Here is a 22,217-nt window from a genome sequence, read left to right as displayed (position 1 = left end):
GAATTCCTGGAAGCGTTATTGTTGAGTCAAGGGTGTATGCGTGCTTTGCCAAATCACCATCCTAGATTTGGCAAATCACCAACTGGTGCATTGCAACCAGGTGGTGGGATAGAAACCACGAGCCCGGAGCAGTCCCGGCCTCCGAGCAGTAGGTGGTGCTGTGGGCGCGTCTCCGAGGAAGCGGTGGGGGCCGCGCTGACCGACTTCCGGTACCTTCCTGTGACTTCCGGTGCGGGGGCGCGCTGCAGGGTTGACGCCGGCGGCCCGCCGGGCGGCGGAGCGCGATGCCGTATGCCAACCAGCCCACCGTGCGGATCACGGAGCTCACCGACGAGAATGTCAAGTTCATCATCGAGAATACGGACCTAGCGTAAGGCTGCTGCGGGAAGCCGCGGGGCCTCCGGAGCGCCGGGGGCCGAAGCCGGGGTGCGGGGTGGGAGGGGACGGGCCGAGTCTGCCGGTCCCGTGCGCGGTGCCATGGCTTTCACTTTGGGAACGGGGGGAGGGGCGGGGGGGGTTTCGAGGCTGCGGTGCCCTCACGCCGCTTGTTTTCGTCCCTCAGGGTGGCCAATTCTATCCGGAGGGTCTTCATCGCCGAGGTGCCCATAATAGGTAAGCGACCCCCGCTTCCCAGACTCACCCCCACCCTTCGGTCCCCCGACCACACGCCCTGGGGCTTCTGCCTGCAGCCCTGGTTTGGGGGAGGCGGGAGGGAGTGTCGCTGAGAAAGCAGCGATGCTGGAGGCCGGATCGGGCCCTGAGCCTCTGGCCACCTCCCGGGCCCCAGGGGCCGCTTACACTCGGGTCCACGCGCAGTTTGCTTGGTGAGGAGCGTGGGTGCAGGAGTCTGCGAACTGGGGTTCGAATACTGTGTTCACTTGCCGTGTCTGTGAGACGGGGCACGTTTTGAAACTGGGCGGTCCATTTCTCCGTAACGTTGGGACGCTATTAGTACCTGCCATGGCAGGGATGAAGGAAGGTCATCGCTATTCAGTGCCTGACGTTTGGGGAGTGTCCAGTGCTGCTAGATGCCTTTTTTGTTGTTGTTAGTCCTCACCCGAGGATATTTTTTCCACTGATTTTTAGGGAGAGTGGAAGGGAGGGAGAGAGAGAGAGAGAAACAGCGATTGGTTGCCTCCCGGCTGCAGCCCAACCAGGGTCAGGGATTGAAACTGCAACCCAGGTCCGTGCCCTTGACCCGGAATCGAACCTGAGACCCTCCAGTGCACAGGCCGGCGCACTAACCACAGAGCCACGCCGACCAGGGCCGCTAGGTGTCTTTTTCTGAATCTGTGTCTTCAGCTGCGTTTATGGAACATGTAAGTGCCAGGCGGCGGCTGGGCGCTGGGAATGCAGAGCTGGCTGCATAGTGCAGGGTTCGTGCCTTCACGGAGCCCACAGTGAAGGTGCAGGGGAAAGATGAGCACACAGGCAACATGGATGCAGGGTGGCCTTGGACCGGTACTGGGAGAAGCCGAGCTCCAGTGCTGTTGGCTTAGAGGAGGGAGGATCTCTTTTCGCTCTGGTTCCAGCCACAGTGCTCCAGGTATCTTGCAAATTTGCAGACATACTACCAATATTTTCTGAGCGTCAGCTTAGAGAGTTTAGGAAAAGGAAATGGAAGTCAGCTGCTGCGTCAGGTGTGCCTGCTCCTAAGGAAATAAGCGGGCCAAATGGGTAAATGGGAGGATGTCTCTGGGCCCCAGTTTCATCAGGAGTAAAATGAGGGAGTTGCACTGTATGGTGCAGCCCTGACGTTCCAAATCTAAATGCCACTTTCCCACAAATTCAGTTCCGCAAATAAGTGAGAACCTGCTATGTTCCAGGCTAGAGCTAGGAATTACAAAAGTTAAGTATCTGAAGACCCTGCCCTAAGGGATTTTCAGAGCTTGAGGTAGAGATAAGACACGCATAAATATACACAAGGCACAGTATGACAAGGGCCTTAAGAGAAATCTGGGCAGAATTTTTTAGGGAGGAGCTTATAGGGAGGGTGAACCACATCCAGTACGGCCAGGGGTGAACCTGAGGAGGGGCGGTGAAGGATTAAAGAAGACAGACAAGAAAATACAGTTGGGGCCAGGTAGGATCACTGTGCCTGGATGAGGAAACAGTGACACAGCCTGTAAGCCGAAGCTTTATTTTATAGTCAGATCACCCAAAGCAAAGCAAGGGGAGTGGTCAATATGTTTGCAGGAGTTTCAAATCTATTTCGTTCCTCAAGCCTTGTTTTGGCAGCACTTGCTGCACCTTCCACAGCCCATTAGCTACCTAGGAACAAGGGAGGACTATGAGGTCAAGTTTAATTGTGCCAGGAGGGCTCTGCCCTCCAAGCTGGGACTTGTATGTGGCTCTGCCACAGGTCAGTCCGAAGCTTGACCCTATAGCCGCTCCCTACAGGAGGGAGTGATCGTATCTGTATCATGGAGGCTCAGAGGATTTTAACCTTCACTGGAGAGGGCAAGGGCATGGCAGAGGGAGGTGCAGGTATACAGGGGCAGAGACAGGAAAGGTTGGCTTGTCCTTGTTTGACTTGGGTTGAGGGAAGGAAGCAGTAGGAAGCGTGGAACGAAGCAGGCAGCCCTTGGCTGTGTCTGGGCCTCCTCCGACCTCCATTTCCAGTTGTTTATACCTCTTATTTGACAGGTGGGCTCCAATGCCATTTGCTCTATGAATTTGTTTACATGCAGATGTGAATGAATGAATGAATGTGCTTAAGTCAATCAAATGTGTATGAGCATACAGTCCTTCCCCTCCTGCTAGCTCATTGCTGGTGGGGACTGGGTTTTATACTGAGTATGCCTTGCCCATTGAAGGAATTCTATCAACATTGGTTGATTGAGTAGTAATATCTATCTATATATATAAAAGCCTAAGTAACTGGTCGACCAGTCGCTTTGACAACACACTGACCACCAGGGGGCAGACGCTCAACACAGGAGCTGCCCCCTGGTGGTCAGTGCACTCCCACAGCCAACCTCCCACAGCTAGCCAACCTCTCTCGGTCCCCATTGCCCTGAGGGACCCCACCCATGCACGAATTCGTGCACCGAGCCCCTAGTAGTATTAATAAAGGGTAATCTGGTCATTATACCGTAAAATGAGATATGGGCTAGATGTCTGTGTTACCTCTGAGGCTTTCCTTAGGATTTAAGTACCCAAATAGTTTGTGTTCTTGGAGTTCATGTTGGCATGAGTAGCAGACATACGTGCTTCTCACAGGAATATTCAGCTCAAAGAAACGTGTTCCCACTCCTGTACCATTCACTAGGTCGTTGTTTTTCTCTGTGGTACAGGGACCCTGCATTAACCCCTGCTGAGCAGGGAAGGGGGGTATGGTGCGTGGCGTTTGGGTGGTTCTGGTTAAAATGCAGGTTCCTGGACCCTGTCCCAGAGCTGTGTGAAGCGGCCTGGCCCAGGCTCTGCTCCAGGTGCATGCCTCAGGTGATTCCTACATCTTGAGAACCGCGGCTGTGCTGGTAAGTCTTGAGGTGAATTTGGAGGCTAAGCTGCGTGTCTGCTTCCTTCACTTTTTAGCCATTGACTGGGTTCAGATTGACGCCAATTCCTCAGTCCTTCACGACGAGTTCATCGCTCACAGGCTTGGTGAGTGCCCTTTGGGAAGGTGAAAGGGTGGGGGCTGTGTCTGGTGTCAGAGAGGAAGCCTCCTCGCTGCCAGGGGACTTCTAGGTTCTCCTTTTGGCTTGGCTGCTTGGCCTTCTTCAGAGTGCTTTTCTGTGTCTTCCAGGGTTAATCCCCCTCACCAGCGATGACATTGTGGACAAGCTGCAGTACTCCCGGGTATGCTGGGGGATTGGGTGGCCAGGGAGGCGGGGCCTTCTGTTCTCAGAAGGATTTTCCTGACATCTTGCTTCTAGCTTTTAGAAAGACAATATGGAGATGTTGTCTAGAGCCCACGCCAGGCCTTGGTCCTTGGTTCTGATGGGCCTCAGGTTGATTAGACTCACAGGGCATCAGTCACGCAAGAGCAGGGATACACTAGAATGCCCATGTATACAAGCGGGGGCTGGTCCCTTTCAGTCTGATCTGTTCTGGCTCTGCTTTCCAGAGCATCTCTTCCCAGTGACGGGGGCCTAGGAGGTTAAAGGGAGTCAGCAGGAGGTTGGGGAGGATGGAGGACAGGAGAGGGAGTGAGACCTGTCCACAGAGCAGCACCCAGAGACCGGAGTGCTGGTGGCTGCCAGATTAGTGACTCACCCAGTAGGTGATGCTAGTAAACCTGGCTCCTTCCTCCAGGGAGAGAACGGGACAGGATAGGGTTACCTGCATCCCTCCACCAGGACTGCGTTAGGTAATAGCTTGAGAGTATTCCCTTTTGGTGGCTTTGGGCCCATCTGCTAATTCTCAAGGGCATGTCATTTCTGTGGTGGCTAATTTGATATGTCCTATGAATACAAATGTATATATGTATATAAAATTCTTTAAAAGAAATACTCAGGAAAAATGTGCAGCTAATATAACAGATACTATGCTCTCATTTTGTCACATTTTGCCATATTTGCTTCACATCTTCACATTTTTGTTTTTAAGAAATAAAGCATCAGATATTGCTGGGACAGGTGTGCAGCATGTCAGCTGAAGAGGCATCTGGCAATATCTCATATAAAGATAGGCACGCCCTATGGCCTAGCCATGCCTTCCATTAATATGTTAATATATTTTTATCGATTTCAGAGAGGAAGAGAGATTGAAGCGATCAGAATCATTGATCAGCTGCCTCCTGCATGCGCCCTACTGGGGATCAAGCCCACAACCCCGGGCACGTGCTCTGAGTGGGAATCGAACTATGACCTGGTTCATGGATCGATGCTCACCAACTGAGCCACACCGGCTGGGCCAGTGATGGCAAACCTTTTGAGCTCGGCGTGTCAGCATTTTGAAAAACCCTAACTTAACTCTGGTGCCGTGTCACATATAGAAATTTTTTGATATTTGCAACCATAGTAAAACAAAGACATATTTTTGATATTTACTTTATATATTTAAATGCCATTTAACAAAGAAAAATCAACCAAAAAAATGAGTTCGCGTGTCCTAGGTTCGCCATCACTGGGCTGGACTATTACATTTTCTCTAGTGGTACATTTACTGAAAGATGGAATGGTCCTTTTTTTTTTTTTTGCTTTTCTGAAAATCTGTAGAAAAGTTGAAGAAGCAGAATGATAAATTTCCATCTACTTTTGACCTTTGTTGCCAATTGTTAATATTTTGCTACATTTGCTTTATGTTACACATGTATGCGTATGTATGTGTGTGTATATATACGTGTATATATGTATGTAAAGTTTTTTTGTTTTAAGAAAAGGTCAGTAGCCTAGAATTTAAAGGTACTTCTTCCTAGTTCCCTTTATTTTAAATGACTCGAGCTAGTCCACCTAGTCCATGGCGGCCGAGCTAGAGGATCGCCGCTGTTCTCTGGGAAGGACACGCCCAGGGCCAGGCTTAGATGTGAACAGTGCGTGTCCCAGAGGCAGCCCGGCAGCTGACGGTGTGGAAGGAACGTCCGGCACACACGGTTGTCTCTAACCTGGGAAGTGCCTGCAGTGGAGACGGTTACCAGATTGACAGCTCCCAAGGGTCTGGAGACTGGTCAGCCCTTTTCTAGACGAAGAAACAGTAGGAACTGGGGATCGCAAGCAGGGAGCTCAGGATCCGCCCTCCCCACACTCAGCCTGCTCTCTCCCTGCCTCAGGACTGCACGTGCGAGGAGTTCTGCCCCGAGTGCTCGGTGGAGTTCACTCTCGACGTGCGGTGCAACGAAGACCAGACTCGTCACGTCACGTCTCGAGACCTCATCTCCAACAGCCCCCGGGTCATTCCCGTCAGTGTCTGAGGACAGCCCTGCCCAGGCCTTTTGCTCTTCTCCTTCTGCGCGGGCCGGACGGGGGGGATTCGCCGAAGGCACCGCCTTGCCCTGTGTTACCCCTGATGCCTGGACATGCGCATTCTGGGCTCCTGGGGTGGGCGGACATTGTTGGTGCTGTGTGCCCTCTGTCGCCCAGGCCCCTTTAAAAGGCCGTGGTATAGCCTTAGCTGGTTTGGTTCAGTGGATAGAGTGTCGGCCTGTGGACTGAAGGGTCCTGGGTTCGATTCCAGTCAAGGGCACATGCCCGGGTGCGATCCCCAGTAGGGGGCATGCAGGAGGCAGCCAATCAATGATTCTCTTCCTTCCTCTCAGATCAGTTTTAAAATAAATAAACAAAAGGGCACGGTACTGTTTTGACAGAGGACTGTCACAAAGCCGTGAAGCAGGGGTTGGAGCACAGGCACCAGCACAGATTGGTCCTAGTAGGCACTCCTGCCCTCACTTGTGGGCATCCTGCCCCCGGTTGGCAGGTTGCGATCTGGAAGTACTGGGAGGTACTTGCCAGAAGAGACCTGGAGATGAGCGGCTAATAAATGTCTCTGTTTGGGCTCCGGCAGGTGACATCCCGGAACCGAGATAATGACCCCAATGACTACGTGGACCAGGACGGTAAGGGGCTGGCGTGAGTGTGCAGATGGCTACCCGACCTGTTGGTTGGCAGAGACCAGACCACCTCGTGCTGCCTGGTCACCTCAGCTGGCCTTTGCTCTGTTTTTCCAGATGTGGGGGGACCTTGCCTCTGTGGCCCCCGCACCGACTCCCACCTCTCTCCACAGACATCCTCATCGTCAAGCTGCGAAAGGGCCAGGAGCTGAGACTCCGCGCCTACGCCAAGAAGGGCTTTGGCAAGGAACATGCCAAGTGGAACCCGACTGCAGGGGTGGCTTTTGAATATGACCCCGACAATGCCCTGAGGCACACGGTGTACCCCAAGCCAGAGGAGTGGTAGGTTCCCGCTGGGGATGAAGGCGGGCGGTTAGAGGGGGTGGAGTGGACATGGCTCCTAGTGACCCAGATGGGCAGACTCACTACGGGCACAGGTGCCCGGAAGCAGCAGTAACAACCGGGTGCTGACCTGTGTTTGACCTCAGGCCAAAGAGCGAGTACTCAGAGCTGGATGAAGATGAGTCCCAGGCTCCGTATGACCCCAACGGCAAGCCGGAGAGGTAAGCGCCTGGGCCAGCACGACGGTGAGATGTGTAGGAACGTAGTTTGGTGCAGGCCCTGAGCTCAGTGGCCCTTTCCCTCATGTCCCGGCTTCCAGAAAGCTGAGGAGGGGCTGAAGACTGCTGAACCCAAGATGGGTGCGTCCCCCTGTAGTCACCGAAAAAGAGGGGCCTCCGGTTATGCAAGCGCTTCCTGTTCTGGTTTGCAGCATCCAAAGATGGGGTCAGATCAGGGCCAGAAACTGACCAGCCTTCTAGGGAGGAACAGACGCTGGCCCGTGCAACCCGCTCGTTCACTTTCCACTTTCTCCTCAGTGCGGGACACGTCCATACAGAGGCGTTTGGGGGGTTTCACAGGATCTTTGTGAGGGGACTGTAGCCTCTTTGAGGTCCTGTAAAAAGCACTGTTTGTAGGAGGATGGAGGTCAACCCTGGGGCAAGGTTGAGTTCCTGGTGGGAAAGGAGTTAAGCAAGACTCAGGAGGGAAAGGGATGGCCCTGGCCAAGCTCAGGCTCACCAGCCCCTTGGGCGGCTCTCACTGGACTCGCGCCTCTCAGGTTTTACTACAACGTGGAGTCCTGTGGCTCTCTGCGCCCTGAAACCATCGTCCTCTCAGCCCTCTCTGGGTTGAAGAAGAAGCTGAGTGATTTGCAGACCCAGCTGAGCCACGAGATCCAGAGTGACGTCCTCACCATAAATTAGCCGCAGCTCATCCGCCTGCGCGGAAAAGGATCCGAGCCGCTGTGTGCGGGTCTCCTGAGGCCCCCCCGCCCCCGAAATCCCCACGGCTGTACTCAACTTCTTGGCAAGCCGTCAGCACCAACTGGAGGTAGCAGAGGGGAAGGTGCCCTCCCGCCCCCGAAGTCCCCACAGCTGTACCTAACTTCTTGGCAAGCCGTCAGCACCAACTGGAGGTAGCAGAGGGGAAGGTGCCCTCCCGCCCCCGAACTCCCCACAGCTGTACCTAACTTCTTGGCAAGCCGTCAGCACCAACTGGAGGTAGCAGAGTGGAAGGTGCCCCTCCCCGCCTTGCTTGGTCCCAGGTAGATTACGGGGGTGCCCCTGGTATTTGAGGCAGGACAGTCCTTCACTGAGCATGCAGCATCCTGGCCCTGCCTGCTGATGGCTAGTCTCCCCAGGACCCAGACCTCCCTCCCCCTGGTCTGCTTGTAGAGGTTGTACTGCTTCCCTGTTGAAAACCACTGCGTTAGACCCTCCTCTTTTGGTCATTTCAGCTCTTGACTTACATTTCACAGTTGTACCTTAGGTTTCCGCTGTTAGGATTGAGTGTTCAAAGTCTCATTCAGGCCGCCTACAAACCCAGCCCCTCCCTGCCCATGGTCAGCCTACACTTCGCTCAAATTCCCAAGTGTCTTGAGACCCTGGCTGCTCCTCCCCACCCCACCCCACCCCACAATAAACCCTGTATTTCATTCTCTACCCATCAGTTATGACTTCACTGCCAATGATCTGCTTAATTAGTTTGGGGTGGGGAGGGAAGGGGAAGGGAGAGAGGGTGGGGTGGGAAAGGGCCTCAATGAAGGTCTGGCTTTGACCCCTTAGTCCTGTTGGGAGGAACATACCCAAAGCAGTTAATTAGGCAGCCTGGCGGGAGGCATGGGAGAAAACCGGAGATACAGTGCAGAAAGGAAGGGATATTTATTAACAGTAGAGTTTTTATTTTTGGCAATAAAGAGCACAACATAATCTCCCTCATGCGTCATCGTGCTGCTCGCTGAGCCAGCAGCCCCCCCTCCAAGGCCTCGGGCTCTCCTGCAGGCCTGTGCCTCTGGTGGTCGCTCCCTGCTCCGTTCAGAGCTGAGCTGGCTGTGGCCACCCCCTTGGCTCCAGGGCTCTGCTGGAGGGGCCTCCTGCCGCGACTTGAACAGTGGTTATTTACATCAGGGTAACAAGGTCTGTTCCCACAAAGCAGAACCCGAAGTATTTAAAAAAACAAAAAAAAACACAACACACATAACCGAAGGTTTGATGTGGATAGAAAGATAGCCCTTCTGCCCAGTAGTCAATAAATACCAGCACTAGAAAGTCAATTGCTTTAATTGCATCTCAGCAGGGAGCCTCAGCACCATGTGGGGAGGAAGTGGAAGGGCTGGTTTCTGAGTCCATTCTGGCCAGAGGGTGGTCAGACCAGAGAGGGGCCTCTCCTCTCTCCGCAGGGGCACTGCCGGCCCAGGTCAGTGAGAGGGGGCCGCAGGGCAGCTCCCCACTGCAGTCCTGCTGGCCCTCCCTCCTGGCCTGGCCGCCTCCCCCGGCTGAGGTCACCAGCACTCCTGCCCACAGGGATCTTCTCAGCCTACAAAGCAGGGAGGAGCCTGGGCAGAAATGTTCTTTTTCAAACCAGCTTTTCACCTGAGGTGTCAACCAGATGTCAGCAGGTGGCACCGCATGAGTTCGGATCCTTCCTGTGCCACTAGGCCCAGAGGAACTGAGAAGCCACTTGCTATCTTAGCCCTTGGCTCCTGGGAGAAGCCTGCCGACAGCACCGGCCTTGAGTTCTGATTGTCTGCCTCCGGCCCTGGCAGCTCAGGCGAGTCCTGGCAGCGGGAGGGCTGTGCCACAGAGGACATTCAGAACCAGCCTTGGTGGCCTGGTCATGGGATTCAAAACTGTATGTGGTGGCAGGGAGGGACGGGGAAATCTCGTTAATACAGGATATGTCATAAGCCGTATATATTAAAATCATGAACAGTAAATAGTCCCACGGTAGCTCCAGCCCCTCACACATGCTCAGGCAGCGTGGCCAGCCCTCTGCCTTGGTCCAGCCTCCCCGTGGGGGCAAGGAAGGGACAGCGGCTCCCTTTCTCCAGGCGCGTGGCCAATAGCCCCCTGAGGCTGTCCTCAGCACGCAGCGGGCAGCCCCGCAGTCATGGGTGCACGCCAGCCCGGCTGTCACTGGGCGGGGGTCCTGGCCTCGCTGCTGTCCCCCTGGCTGGGCTTTGGCTTTAGCAGGATGAATCTGTCAAGGAGGTCCGTTTCCGAGCTGGCTTGGGCTGCCCCATGCCCCTCACCTGTGGACACAGAGGCAGGCTCAGGACTCGGGTCCAGGTGGGAAGGTCCCTGCCCAGAAGGCCTCGTCTCCCACAGAGGCTCGCGGCAGGTGGCCAAGGGGCGCTGCAGGGACTCACCGCCATAGCTGGAGGCCTCAGCGATGTTCTGGGAGCCCGTGATGTGGTGCCAGTAGGCACTGCGGGGCAGCATGGTCGTGGGCGTGCAGGGGTAGGAGTAATGTTCCGTGCCCTTGTTCAGCAGCTGTGGGCCAGAAAAGGGGGTCCCTCGCATTAGCCCTGGGGGCAGTGGCTTGCCCTCAAGCAGCCAGCCCAAGACCCTGCCTGCCTCTCCTGTGGCTACGCTAAGAGGAGACCCCCTGGCACACTCCAGGTGCTTGGCCTGCCCGCCCACCAGCCTCCCCCTACCCTGGACCAAGACGCCCACTGCCTCACCCTCACATTCTTCTCCATTTCCAGCAGGACCCGCTTGTGCTGCTCGGCGATGGCCAGGGTGGCACTGTGGACCCGCTGGTAAATCTGTTCCCCTTCCTGCGTCTGGAAGGTGTAGAGCCCTTCCCCAGCGTCACACATCCTGGGGACACAGTGGCATGGAAGGCAAGGTGGTGGGAACCCCCTGGCACCCACACGTGCTTGGTTGGGCTCTCCAGTACCCCGGGCCCTCTGGGAAACAGGCAGGCTGTCACCCTGGGGTCTGACCCGTGGCTCGAACATTCCGAGCGGTTTCGACGCGCCCGGTGGTGGTCTAAATACTCTACAGGAATGAGCCCATTCATTTTCTCCCCTCTGCTCTGTACACCATTAGTTTCCTCATTTCTAGGGGTTTTCTCAAACCACTTTGCAGTGAGGAAACAGGCATACAGAGGGTAAGTAACTTCAAGGTTACACAGAGGATTTCACGGAATTCAAGCCTAGGCACGCTGGCTCCGAGTTCACGCTGTGAACCCATCCTCCACAATCCCATGGAGTTAGATACTTTCTTGTCCCCTAGGTGACAGACGAGGAAACAGGCTCAGGTCCACAACCCCGGGGCTGGTGTCAGTGCCAGCATTTGATTTGAGCCCAAAGAGTTTGATTTTGGTAAACTCGCACTTGACCTGCCGGCTGTGAGCCTCAATTAGTTCATCTGTAAAATGGGAATATTATGTTCCCTTTGGGGTTGTTACACCAATAAATAACTTCAGCTCCCAGCACAGTGCCTGACCCGGAGTGAATGGTGGCCACCGTCATGACCGTGGGGAGACAGGGTTGGGAGGCAAGAGGGTCCTACCGGCCAGCCTCGAAGGTAAAGCGTGTGGTGTCCCGGCCATAACGGCGCAGTGAGCAGAGGGGCCACGAGACGAGCTTCACGCGGGGGTTGTGTATGTCCCAGAGGTAGATGTTCTCATGGGTGATCTGCAGCTTGCACTCGCCATACACGTCCAGGTTGGGGCAGGGTAACAGGAAGACGTTGAAGCGATCTGGAGGGGAGAGGATGAATGGGCCGGAGCTTCCCGGGGAGGCCTCCTGTCCCCTCCTCCCCACCACCAGGCCTCACCTGTCTGTTCACACTGCACCCCTGGGGCCAGGAGGTCCGGCTCTCCCAGACTGATGTCGTTGAGCCGCGACCCCAGACACTCCACAGACAGGGTCTTGTACCACTCCTCCGCCTCCAGCTCTGGAGAAATGGTACCTTGTGAGCTGCAGGCTCAGGGTCCCTGTAGCCCACCCCATCTACTCGTGAGGCAGGGAGGCAAGGCCAGTGAATTTGGCCTGTCTCCCCCTCACCCTGGGGGCCTGCTCACTCAAAGGCACCCCAACCCTCATACCAGCCAGAGCTAGCCCTGCTCTGCCTTCTCCAACTGGTCCACTGAAGCACGGCCGGCCCCGTGGAGGCTGGAGCGAGGTCTGCAGCCCCAGCGCCTCACCTGAGTCGCAGGTGAAGGTACGGGCCGAGTCGTCGGTGAAGATGATGGCCACCGCCTGCCTCTTGGTCTCCTTGGGGAGCCGTGTGACGCACTTGACGTTACTGATCTCGGTCACCTGGAGCAGCATCCACAAAGGACTCAGGTTGGAGCCCCTCTCCCGCACCCCCACCGTTCTGCCACCCCCAGGCGGGTGCTCTTGGACCCACTGCTTACAGGTTAGGGGCGCTAGGGCCCAGGCCCCTCACCTTGGGGCAGCCTCGGAGGCACACGGACTTCTCATCCGGGTACTTCTCCAGCCGCTGGGGCCCCTTGCTGGAGGACTTCCGGAACACCAGCCAGCACCTACGGTAGATCTGAGGGGCAAGACGACAAGGACCAGGGCTCAGGCTTCCGTTCCCCTCAGCATGGCCCTGCAGTGACCCTGCCTGCCGCAGGGGGCAGTGCCGCCCAGCCGTCCGGGAGGCCCCAGCCCAGGAGAAAGCCTGGGACAGCTGACACCAGCAGGACAGTCATAGGGAGAGTGTGTCCTGTCCCCCCCTCATTGAAAGGCAGTTATTTCTTGGCTGCTCGGAAAGGCTGGTCCACAGGTGCACTCGGTTTACTGTGAGCTCAGCTCGCAGTGCAGTTGACCTTTGAACCACAGGTTTGTAGCACGGGGTCCACTTATACGTGGATTTTTTTTTTCTGATAAACATACAGCATATGTATCTGTGGTTGGGAATCTGGTGCAGAGGCCCGCCTGGAGGCACTGTCCTCGGCCATGGGATGTGAGGGCCTTGGGCATCCGTGGATTTCGGTACCTGCGGGGGCCCTGGAACCAGTCTCCCGCAGATACCGAGGGAGAGGAAGAGTCAGGAGACCGTCCTGTGACGTAAGGACCGACGTGTGTTTACGGAGCGCCTGTTATTGGCACGTTTTGGTGTTCGCACTCTACACAGCTATTCGGGGTCACTCTTGAGGCCGGTTCTATTATCTCCACTTTGTAGATAAGGAAACTGAGGCACCAAAAAGTAAAGTAACAGCTGATAAACGGTAGTCAGGCTGTAACAGGCTGTCCAGACGCAGGGCCAGAACTCGGAGCCCATGCACACCAAGCGCTGCCCGGGCTCCGGCAGCACCAGCCACAGCAGCGGTGCCCCCGGCGCAGGGACCAGCCGCTTCCACCGCCAGCCTGCACGTCACAGCCCTTGTTCTCGGTGCCGGGCAACACCCCCTCGACTCCAGGAGCTTCCACTCACACTCTTCATTCTCTAACCAGCCCTGGGTGGAGGGGGCAGGGACAGCTGCCTGTGCCAGCTGGGAAACCGGCGGCTCTCAAGGTAAAGGGACAGAGCCAGGAACCTGGGGTGACCCGGAGCACAGTGCCTGCCCCATCAAGGGTCCCTCCTTGTCCAAATACTGCCAGTGACCCTGTGCCCAGGGCCAAAGAGCCAGGGAGGAGCAGACCACTCTCCAGGGCTACAGGGCAACGTGAGGGGTGGCCCTCGCCACCTGCCCGGCTGCACCTCTTCCTTCCATGGCCCCTCCTTCCTGGCATGGGCTCTCTTACGGCCCAGGGTCTGGCTGGAATGCCCCTCCTCTTTCAGTGGGCACTCCAGCAGCCTGCGGACCCACTCCCCAGAAATCTCTGGTCTCTCACTGGCAAGCAGCAGGGAGGCTGAGGGGCAGAGCAGAGCAGAGTAGGTGAGGGGGCCTCCAGGCCATAGCCCCAAGCCCCGCCCCCTCCCCAGCCCTGCTCTGCCACACAGGCACCAGGCCTTTGGCGGGCAGAGTCCCAGGGTACAGGGGGCCTAGGCAGCCCCCATCCCATGGTCCTGGCTCAGCCCCTGGCCAATCTTCCTAAACCACAGCCGGCCTCCTGTGGACAAACACTGTTTTATTCTCAGTCCTCACGCACATCCTGGTAGCCTCGTTAACAGAGCTCTGAATGGCCATATGACGGGACCCTGAATGAATGGATGGATGGATGCATGACCCAGATATGCCCTGCCAGGTTGGGCTCCGTGCAGCCTGCAGCGTCAGGGGCAAAAGGCCTGGGGGGCCTGAGCACCCTGGTTGCCTGGTTACAGGGAGACACACACACACACACACACACACACACACACACACACAGCCCCAGGGAGCCACTGCGCTCAAGAGCCCTCCTTCCCCACTTCTCACAGGTCTTTGATCAGTACTTCAGAAAGACTGCACCGCTCAGCCTGGAGGAAGGCCCAGGCAGGGAGGGGGCGCCTGATCTCTTCCAGCCCCTCCCCCTCACCTCTGAGCTGAGACCATAATGGCTGTCCTGAGGGGTGACTGCAGTCCCTCATATCAGTCTGCATAGAGAAGCTCAAATCGCTGAGGGGGGAGACCCCAGATTGGGCCTCGCCATGTCCCAGCTCCCAACCCCCCTTCCCCTGGCTGTGCCCACCTTGGCGGGTCCCAGTCTACCAGCACAGGTCCGACACTAAACCCGTGGCTGCCTGCCCAGTGGCCTGTCCTCCACGTGGGCTTTATCCTGACGGCGCCCCAGCCCAGCTAGTGCCTGGGACCTGCTAGGTCTGGGCCCACAGGGAGGAGGAGCCACACGAGAAACTGGGCCCCTACCCACTCGGCCTTCCCACCTCAGCCTCAGTCTCTCTCTGCGTTCTGTGCTCCAAGTGGGCGCCAGCCCTCTCTCAGGGCAGAGGCAGTGGCTGAGAGCCACGGAGCCCAGGCTCCTGGGCTGGGGCCCAGGATGGGACACAAACCCGAATCCCAATAAGGCTGCAAACGCCCACCAGCTCAGCTGCTGAACAGACAGACATACCCCCACGGGCCCTCAGGCAGGAGGGGGATCCCCTCTCCGAGGCCAGCGCTGCTCAGTCCAGGACCCAGGCAGGGGAGCTGGTTTGAAGCCCTGCTCCTCCCCCACCCCACTCAGGCCGGGCCAGGAAGCTGGAGCAGTCTGATCCCACCCCCACCCCATCAAGGCCATGGGCGAGGGAAGAAGGGAGGGACCAGAGGCCCAGGTAAAACACTAGACTTGGGCCACCTGTCACCAGGGTTTCCATCCTACTGGGAAGGGCAGCTGCCAGACCCCTCACTGGGGGGTGGGCGTGGGGTCTCAGAGGAAGAGGGGCAATTCCTGGACAGCCCCACCACGATCATGAAGTTGGTCCCTGCGGTCCCTGCCCATGCCCTCTGAGGGTCTCCGCGGCAGGGCGCGGGAGAGGGCGCACACCCAGGGGCCCGGGGCTTCATCTCCACGGGCCCTCCAAGCCCCAGCTCGGGGCCAAACACCGAGCACAGACGAGCAACTCGGAGCCACGGGCCCCAAGTTCTCATTCACAAACCACAGAAACATCAGCCTCCGCACCCCTCACACCAACGCGCACCCCCACAACCAGCCCCCGTCCTTTCCAAACACTTCTTTCACGGTGAGAGCAACAACCAAAGACCCGTAAATAAATACCCACACACAGACAGCAATGGGAAGCAGCGGCCAGGAGGTACTTAAAAGAAAAGAGGCCAGGAGAGGGGCGGGGAGAGGCAGGGAGGCGGCCGGGAGGAAAGGAGAGGAGACGGGAAGCTGGTCTCAGCGCACGCAGCCCGGCATTTCCAGCGCTCCCGGCCCCGGCCGCTGCCCTGGCGACAACTTCAACAATAGCCAGGAGCTGCCGGCACATCACATCGGCCCATCGGCTGCCACCACTGGCCCAGCCGCTGGGATGCCAGCCATCCTGCTGGGGCGGGGGCTGCAGCAGGCAGGGCAGGGCCCAGGCACCCATGCCAGGCAGCCCACTGGCCAGAAGCCTGGAGGCAAATGCACGATGCTGGGCTGTGGACCCCCAACCCGCCAGGCTCCAGAGCAAGTCCTCCGCACCCCGCCGGCGCCCGTCCCTCGGCAGGGCCCTAGGAGGGGGGCTCACCCCGAGCTTCCTGCTCTTCATCTTCACGTAGCCTTGCTTGACGATGTCGTTGAAATTGGTCGCCATGGTTTCCCCACCTTCTCTGGGGGGCAGGGCCTGGCCGAGGAGAGGGGAGGGATGCCCGCCCAGGTGGCCTCGGTTTCCGGCTCCTCCGATCACCTGTTCGAGACACTCCTTCGACGCTTCCTCGCGGAGGCAGAGCCGGCCGCTCCTCACCTCGCCCGCCTCAGCATTGTTCCAGCGGCTCCTGCGCCCGGCGCCTGCTGGAAACGAAAATGACAGGGAGCTCAGGCAGTGACATCTTTCTCTTCCCTGGCTGTCTCGCTCTTTTTTCCTTCCTCTTCCCACACTCCTCCCTCCCTTCCTCCCCCCCCCCCTTCACCCGCCCTTCTTCCTTCCCTTCCCTCCCCACCCCTGGACGACAGAACCATTCAGGAAAACCGAGGTGGAGGCGGCAGCGAGGAAAATGGTCCAGCCCAGTCCCCTCCCTCAAGGCTGGGGCTAGCAGTTAACCCCTTCCTGGCAGGACCGTGCTGGGTCCGCACTGGAGGCGGGGCGGAGGAGGAGGTGGCCCCGCACTGCTGTCCCACCCAATCTCCTGTTACAACTTTGGGGCAGACGCGGAGGGCAACTTGCCCCCTTCGTGCGCGGGAGGCCCACAGGCACCTTTCCAGAGATGGGGGTGGGGGTTCCCCAGAAGACGGCACAGAGTCTGGGGTCTGAGTGAACCCCACGTTCCCTGAGGTTAAGAACAATTTGCCTGGCCGGTCTCAGCAGACCCCACCTCCCCATCCCACTGCCCTGGCCCTCCTATACCTGGTTCTCTCCAGCCCCAGGCAGGAAGCTGAGAATGGGCACCTCCAGCCCACTGGGCCCTGCCCCAGCCCTTGGAACTCTTCAGCAGCTCCTCTGGGTGTTGCTCCCTGGGTGGGAGGGCAGAGTCCAGCGGGCGGGCCCCCAGATAAGCCTGAGGAATGTGCTGGGCCTGCTGGAGGTGGCCATTGTAGAGCTGCTGCCTTGCCCTGGCCGTGCTGCTGGGAAGCTCGGGTCTGGCCGGGCCATGCAGTGCCCCAGGAGCACCGGCAGAACTAGCCGTCACTTGGGCCTGGGGCAGAGGACACCGCCAGATGACAGTGAGGGGCGCCCAGGGGAAGTCGATACAGGGCGGGCAATGGGAGTGCCAGCAGGGGCCACTCCGAATCAGATAATGAACAGATAACGAAGTCTCAGACTCAGACATGGTGTGGGGGTGTCCTCAGGGATGACCCAGTTCAACACCCATTTTACAGACGGGAAAATAAAGTTGCTCAGAGAGGCTAAGCGGCATGGCTACAGTCACCCAGCAAGCCTGGGGCACAGCCAGGGACAAATGAGAAGTTTCGGGGTGGGTGATGGGGCCAGGCCCAGGGTGGAATGTCCTGCGACCACCTCTGGCTGCTCGCCACGACCTCAGCCCTTCCTGCCGTCCAGACTCAGTGCCAAGGCTTTGCCAGCCACATGGCCCCCCATGTTTCCAGGACCGCTGGTGGGAAGGAGAAGCATTTCTGGAGTCAGCGGGGCATCTGTGCTGCCAGGACAGAGCCTGGGGCAGGCATGCTGCTGGATGTGCCAGCAGCTTGGCATTAATTAATCTCCTGGAAGCCTGTCTGTTAAGTCCCTAACAAGGGAACAGATGGGACGGCCCCCCTGGGCACACGCAAACAAGGCTGGCAACGAGGGTGACGCTCCCCGATCTTACCCTCTTACCCGCACACTGGCAGCCTCCTCAGCCCCACCTCAGCGCCTCCCTGCCAGTTCACTCCCTCTCTCCCGGCCCCCTGGATCCAAGACCCTCCCAAGTGGGAGGCCCAAGTGGTCTGCTTCATCCTGTAAAGTCTGGTCTGGGGCCCGCTCCCTGGCACTGGCCCCCATCAGCCCTGCCTCACCCGGGCTCTGTCAGTCAGAGATGGGTCTCCATGGCCTGCCCGGGGGCTACCTTGCCCGCCGCCCCCCCCCCCCCCCCCCCCCAGCAAGGACCAGCTCCACAGAGTCCCCTCCAAGACGACAGCAGGCTGGCCCCGGCTGTGGGGCCACAGCATGGAAGGCCCCTTCCAGAGCACACGACAAGGGAACACCAGCCCCGGGGTTCCCTCACAGCAGCCCGCAGGGGGGCACAGCCAGGAGCCTGAATCCAGCTGGATGGGTAGCTTGGGCAAGCCACGTCACATCTCTGTGCCTCAGTTTCCCCGTTAGTAAAAAAACAACAAGGATATACCACCTACTTTTTTTGTTGTTAATCCTCACATGAGGATATTTTTCCATTGATTTTTAGAGAGAGTGGAAGGGAGACAGAGAGAGAAACATCGATGTGAGAGAGACACACCAATTGGTTGCCTCCCGCACGCACTCCGGGCTGGGATCAAGCCTGCAACTGAGGTACATGCCCTTGACCGGAATTGAACCCGGGACCCTTCAATCTGAGGGCCGATGCTCTATCCACTCTGCCGAACCAGCCAGGGCAAACCCACCTGCTTTAAATGAGAAAATAAATCCACCAGGCTCCTGCCCGCCCACTTTGGAACCAGAGCTTCTGCCTCGGAAATCGGGGCCGTTTTCATTTCAAGAGCTGCCGCCCAGCCAAAGGCTGCGGAACCACCATCACCACCCATCACCCACCTGCCCAGGGCGGGCCTCTCCTTCCTGGCGCCACCAGCTACCTTCCCAGCGGCATCCGCTCAGTGACTGGGTTGCCACGCTCTCAGGAGCACCCCTGCCGTGTCTGTCCATAGGCCCACACCTGACCCTAGAACCAGACCCACAGAAATACCAGCAGACGAGCAACCTTCCATGGGAAGCCTGGGTGGCAAAGGGCAAGGGCAAGTACAGCAAAGGGGATTGGGGAGGGAGGGAGGGGGGAGAGCCAACAGACGGACCACAGATTTGACAGGCGATGGGATCAGGTGGGGCAGTGGGGGGCCTGGAAGCAGCCGGGCCCCAGAGGGAATGCATGGTTTAAGCTGGAGAAATGGCCCCAGGTGAGCTGTGCAGGCCAGGAACTGCCGTCTGGGGCCACTTCCCCTTGTCTCCTGAGCCCCCACCGGCTCGGCCTCTCACCAGCCTGCAGCAGAGAAGGTCTGTTCTGAGCACCCAGAGAGGCTAGGCAGGGTGACCAGCAGCCCCCTCACCACTGCAGGGGGAACAAGGGCCCCCATGTCCCGTCCCAGCTGAGACAGCACCAACCCTGCCCCCCTTCACAGAGAGCAGGGCTGAGCCGGCCCTCTCCCCAGGAAAGGGCAGGTGTCCTGTGGGAGGGGGCAGGGGGACTCTGTGGTGCCCAGCAGAGGGAGGGCCGGGGCTCCCCTGCCCAGCTGCCCCATGGGGCAGCTTCCCTAAGCACCCCCTCTGAGCACCTGGATTCTGCCCGGAGGCTTTGGCTCCAGAACAAACGCTACGCCTGCTGTTGGCAACCAATGACAGAGCAGCGGTGCTGCCTGCCTGGCTGGGCCTCCCACCCGTGAGAGATGGGATCTTATCAGGGCTTGAGGACATCCCTACCTGGACACCTGGCTCCCGGTTGTCTCACTCTCTCCACCCCGCCACAGAGACCCCGTGGGCAGGATTCTCACCAGCACCAGGTCTGGCCCTCTCTCCCAGAGTGTGATTTATATCGGATCCAGGAGGGGTCCCCCTTCTGCCTCCCTCCGCCCCCTCCCCTCCCCCTGCAAATTCCCACAAGGAACCAACATCTAAAACACTGCAGGCCTCATCCAAAGGTGGGTGACAAAGAGATCGAACACCCAGATGGGCAGAGGAACCATGGGACGGGGGACATCTGAACAGTCCTGTCTCCTGGCCCTTAAGTTAGAAAAGTGATGTTGTTTCCACACCAGCCGGACGCTCTGCTCTCCCCTGGTCCCCGCCCACCCCACCCTTGTCTCCCCCTGCGCTGGCCTTTCTTCTTCTTTTTAATTTTTATTGATTTCAGAGAGGAAGAGAGAGGAGAAAGGAAGGGAGAGGGAGAGATAGAAACATCAACGATGAGAGAGGATCACTGATCGCTGCCTCCTGCATGCCCCCGTACTGGGGATGGAGCCTGCAACCCCGCATGTGCCCTTGACCGGAATCGAACCTGGGACCCTTCAGTTCGCAGGCCGATGCTCTATCCACTGAACCAAACCGGGCAGGGCCCTGGCCTTTTTTCTTTCTCAACCTGCCTAACTCCTGCCCACACAGAACACTGCTGCTGTTCCCTGCCTACAACACTGTTCCCTCAGATGATCCCAAGTTCATTCTGCCACTTCATTCAGGTCTCAACTCAAAGGTCGCCCCTTCGAGAGGCCTTCCCTGACCACCCTGGCCACAGGAGCCCCGCCAGTCAGCCTCTGTCACAACATCCGGTTTCACTGCCCACACTACGCGCATCATGGAAGGATTTTCTTGTTCCTTCAACAGCTCATTGGCTCCTCGACGGCTCAGGCTCCTAGACCGCCCTCGAATGTCTGCTCCCTGAGGCCTTGTTCTGTCTGGTGAACAGCTCCATCCCAGCACCTAGCTAGGATGGTGCCTAGTGTGGAGTGGGAGCTGGATATCTGGGAACCGAAAGCAGGCTTCTCTCCAGGACTTGTCGCCTGCTCGTCCTGTCGCCCGCTACCCCCTGGCCGGATCCGCTCACCGTCCACAGGTGTAACTTCCAGGGTGTGAGGGGCCCCACCTCCCTGGACCCCAGGGCTTCCCCAGTGCCCATGGTCATGGCCAGCAAACTGTTGCTGCTGGGGAAGCAGCAGGGCACCAGACCCACAGCTGGTTCAACGCTGCCTGGGGGAGGAAACGCTGCTGACACTGGCCAGGCCTGGCTGGGAGCCTCTCCCCACCCCTCCAGCAGGGTGGCTGGGTGAGGTCATGACCAGCCCTGCTGTCCTGCCTGCCGGGAGGGAAGGGCTGGAAGTAGCCAGCTTCCACGCACAGAGAGGCAAGCGGCTGGCCAGGAGGGGGCACAGCTCTGGGACCCACCCCTGGTGGGGGGACAGGAATGGCTGCATGGAGGCCCTGCTCTGCTCACATCACCCAGGTGCCCAGACTCCACCCCTGTCCCTCTGCAGTGACAGAAAGCACTGGACTGGAAGCAGGGCCTTGGCGGTCCTGGGGGAGGTGGACAGGAACCCCTAGGGCCAGGGGAGAAAGGTTCAAGGACAGCAGACAGCTGGCCAAGAGGTTAAGTTGTAGGTGGGCAGTGGGGACAGGTGAAGGTGGGCAGTGGGGGCGGGGGCAGCGGAGGTGGGGGTGGTCAGTGTGGGGGCAGGGGAGGTAGAGAAAAGTATCCTGGGATTTGGGGGAGCTGAGAGAGCAGGAAAGTGGGGTGCAGAAAGTGGGGGCTGCCTGGCCTGGGTTATGCCCCTGGGGGGACAGCAGACCTGAGGGCAGGGAGCAGAGGGTCTGGGCTACTCGGATGGGTGTATGTGGGGTAGGGGTGAGATCAGGACGAACCCGGGCCCTCTGCAGAGGGGGAGCTCAGGGTAAGTTTCTAGGGCCTGGGTTGACTTTGGGGGAGCAGGTCCCAGAGCTCCCCGCCCTCTGCCTCCGAATAGGAAGGGCTCCTGGGCCCCCCCTCCCCGCCTCGCGCCCCTAGTTACCTGGGAGCCGCGGCCCGGGCCGGGGGCGCTTGCAGGGCGTCACGGCGGGGCCGGCGGTGGCGGCGGGGCGGCGGCGCCGGGCTCCGGGCGGAGACGGCAAGGAGGCGCGGCCGCCCGGCTGGGCTCCGGCGGGGACTAGGGTGCGCTCCCCCTGCGCCCCGCCCCGCCCCTACCCAGCGCCGGCCCTGCCCACGCCCCGCCCACGCCCCGGGGCCGGCCCCGCCCCGCCCCGCCCCCGCCGTATTCCTCTGAGCCGCAGGGCACTCGCCGCCGACCTCCCTCCACCCCCTCCCCGCGCGCCTCCGCGACCCACACGTCGCCCTCGGTGCCGGGCTCAGCCCACCACCCCTCTCTGGGCCCCAAATCCCGATCTCACAGCGCCTCTCAGCCCCTGGAAGCTGAACTCCACATCAGCTCCCCGCCCCCCAATTTCATCTCCCAGCCTGTTCAGGACTCGCACCCCCCCATTGCTGCCCTACCCCCTACAGGACTCCCTGGACCCTCACAGCCCAGTTGCCCCCAGGGCCCCCAGGGACCTCCTTAGCGCGCCGCTCGGGGCGCCCCCACTACACCCACCCCTCACACACGTAGTAGCATCAGCGCCTCCATCTGATGCCAGCTCCCCTAGAGGTGGGCCATCAGCCCCTCCTTGCCTCCCCCAGAGCTCCCATTCTGCCCCCCCCCCACCCCAGACTTTGCAGGGTCCAAACCCCATTCCCCTTGGTCACC

The 22,217-nt window shown here is 59.0% G+C and overlaps 2 protein-coding genes across 7 annotated transcripts; one reads left to right on the top strand and one right to left on the bottom strand.

The window, feature by feature from the left end:
* The first annotated feature begins 208 nt into the window (after positions 1-208).
* Positions 209-8,500, top strand: POLR2C (RNA polymerase II subunit C). 3 transcript variants are annotated; one of them, XR_004973608.1, is made up of 10 exons: positions 209-370; positions 563-612; positions 3,538-3,606; positions 3,749-3,801; positions 5,714-5,842; positions 6,445-6,496; positions 6,664-6,832; positions 6,979-7,053; positions 7,611-7,967; positions 8,053-8,500. XR_004973608.1 is itself a non-coding variant. In XM_036345794.1 (9 exons), exons 1-9 carry the CDS (start codon positions 285-287, stop codon positions 7,753-7,755), a joined length of 828 nt encoding a protein of 275 aa, XP_036201687.1. In that variant the 5' UTR covers positions 209-284; the 3' UTR covers positions 7,756-8,500. The 3 variants fall into 3 exon arrangements, 2 of the variants coding, with proteins under 2 accessions (XP_036201687.1, XP_036201689.1); XM_036345794.1 differs by having other exon boundaries at positions 7,611-8,500; XM_036345796.1 differs by lacking the exon at positions 5,714-5,842 and having other exon boundaries at positions 7,611-8,500.
* Positions 8,501-8,696: 196 nt separating this feature from the next.
* On the bottom strand, positions 8,697-21,605 carry DOK4 (docking protein 4). 4 transcript variants are annotated; one of them, XM_036345787.1, is made up of 9 exons: positions 16,696-16,712; positions 15,880-16,142; positions 12,232-12,339; positions 11,987-12,101; positions 11,617-11,736; positions 11,350-11,539; positions 10,515-10,653; positions 10,200-10,323; positions 8,697-10,082 (listed from the first exon to the last, which is right to left on the bottom strand). In XM_036345787.1, exons 2-9 carry the CDS (start codon positions 15,943-15,945, stop codon positions 9,964-9,966), a joined length of 981 nt encoding a protein of 326 aa, XP_036201680.1. In that variant the 5' UTR covers positions 15,946-16,142; positions 16,696-16,712; the 3' UTR covers positions 8,697-9,963. The 4 variants fall into 4 exon arrangements, with proteins under 4 accessions (XP_036201680.1, XP_036201682.1, XP_036201681.1 ...); XM_036345789.1 differs by lacking the exon at positions 16,696-16,712 and adding an exon at positions 21,489-21,605 and having other exon boundaries at positions 8,697-10,323; positions 15,880-16,139; XM_036345788.1 differs by lacking the exon at positions 16,696-16,712 and adding an exon at positions 21,489-21,570 and having other exon boundaries at positions 8,697-10,323.
* Positions 21,606-22,217: the final 612 nt, after the last annotated feature.

The sequence above is a fragment of the Myotis myotis genome, unplaced genomic scaffold, assembly GCF_014108235.1.
Source record: "Myotis myotis isolate mMyoMyo1 unplaced genomic scaffold, mMyoMyo1.p scaffold_m19_p_19, whole genome shotgun sequence".
Lineage (NCBI taxonomy): Eukaryota > Metazoa > Chordata > Mammalia > Chiroptera > Vespertilionidae > Myotis > Myotis myotis.
The sequence above is the reverse complement of the archived record's forward strand: the minus strand, read 5'-3'. Positions and strand labels throughout refer to the sequence as shown.

Excerpts from the sequence above, each read along its gene's own strand:
- POLR2C (XM_036345794.1), top strand. The coding sequence starts at position 285 with ATGCCGTATGCCAACCAGCCCACCGTGCGGATCACGGAGCTCACCGAC. Across the intron at positions 3,607-3,748 it reads GTTCATCGCTCACAGGCTTG|GGTTAATCCCCCTCACCAGC; the intron begins GTGAGTGCCCTT and ends TGTGTCTTCCAG. Across the intron at positions 7,054-7,610 it reads CCCAACGGCAAGCCGGAGAG|GTTTTACTACAACGTGGAGT; the intron begins GTAAGCGCCTGG and ends CGCGCCTCTCAG.
- DOK4 (XM_036345789.1), bottom strand. The coding sequence starts at position 15,945 with ATGGCGACCAATTTCAACGACATCGTCAAGCAAGGCTACGTGAAGATG. Across the intron at positions 12,340-15,879 it reads TGAAGAGCAGGAAGCTCGGG|ATCTACCGTAGGTGCTGGCT; the intron begins GTGAGCCCCCCT and ends CTTGCCCCTCAG. Across the intron at positions 12,102-12,231 it reads GCCTCCGAGGCTGCCCCAAG|GTGACCGAGATCAGTAACGT; the intron begins GTGAGGGGCCTG and ends ATGCTGCTCCAG.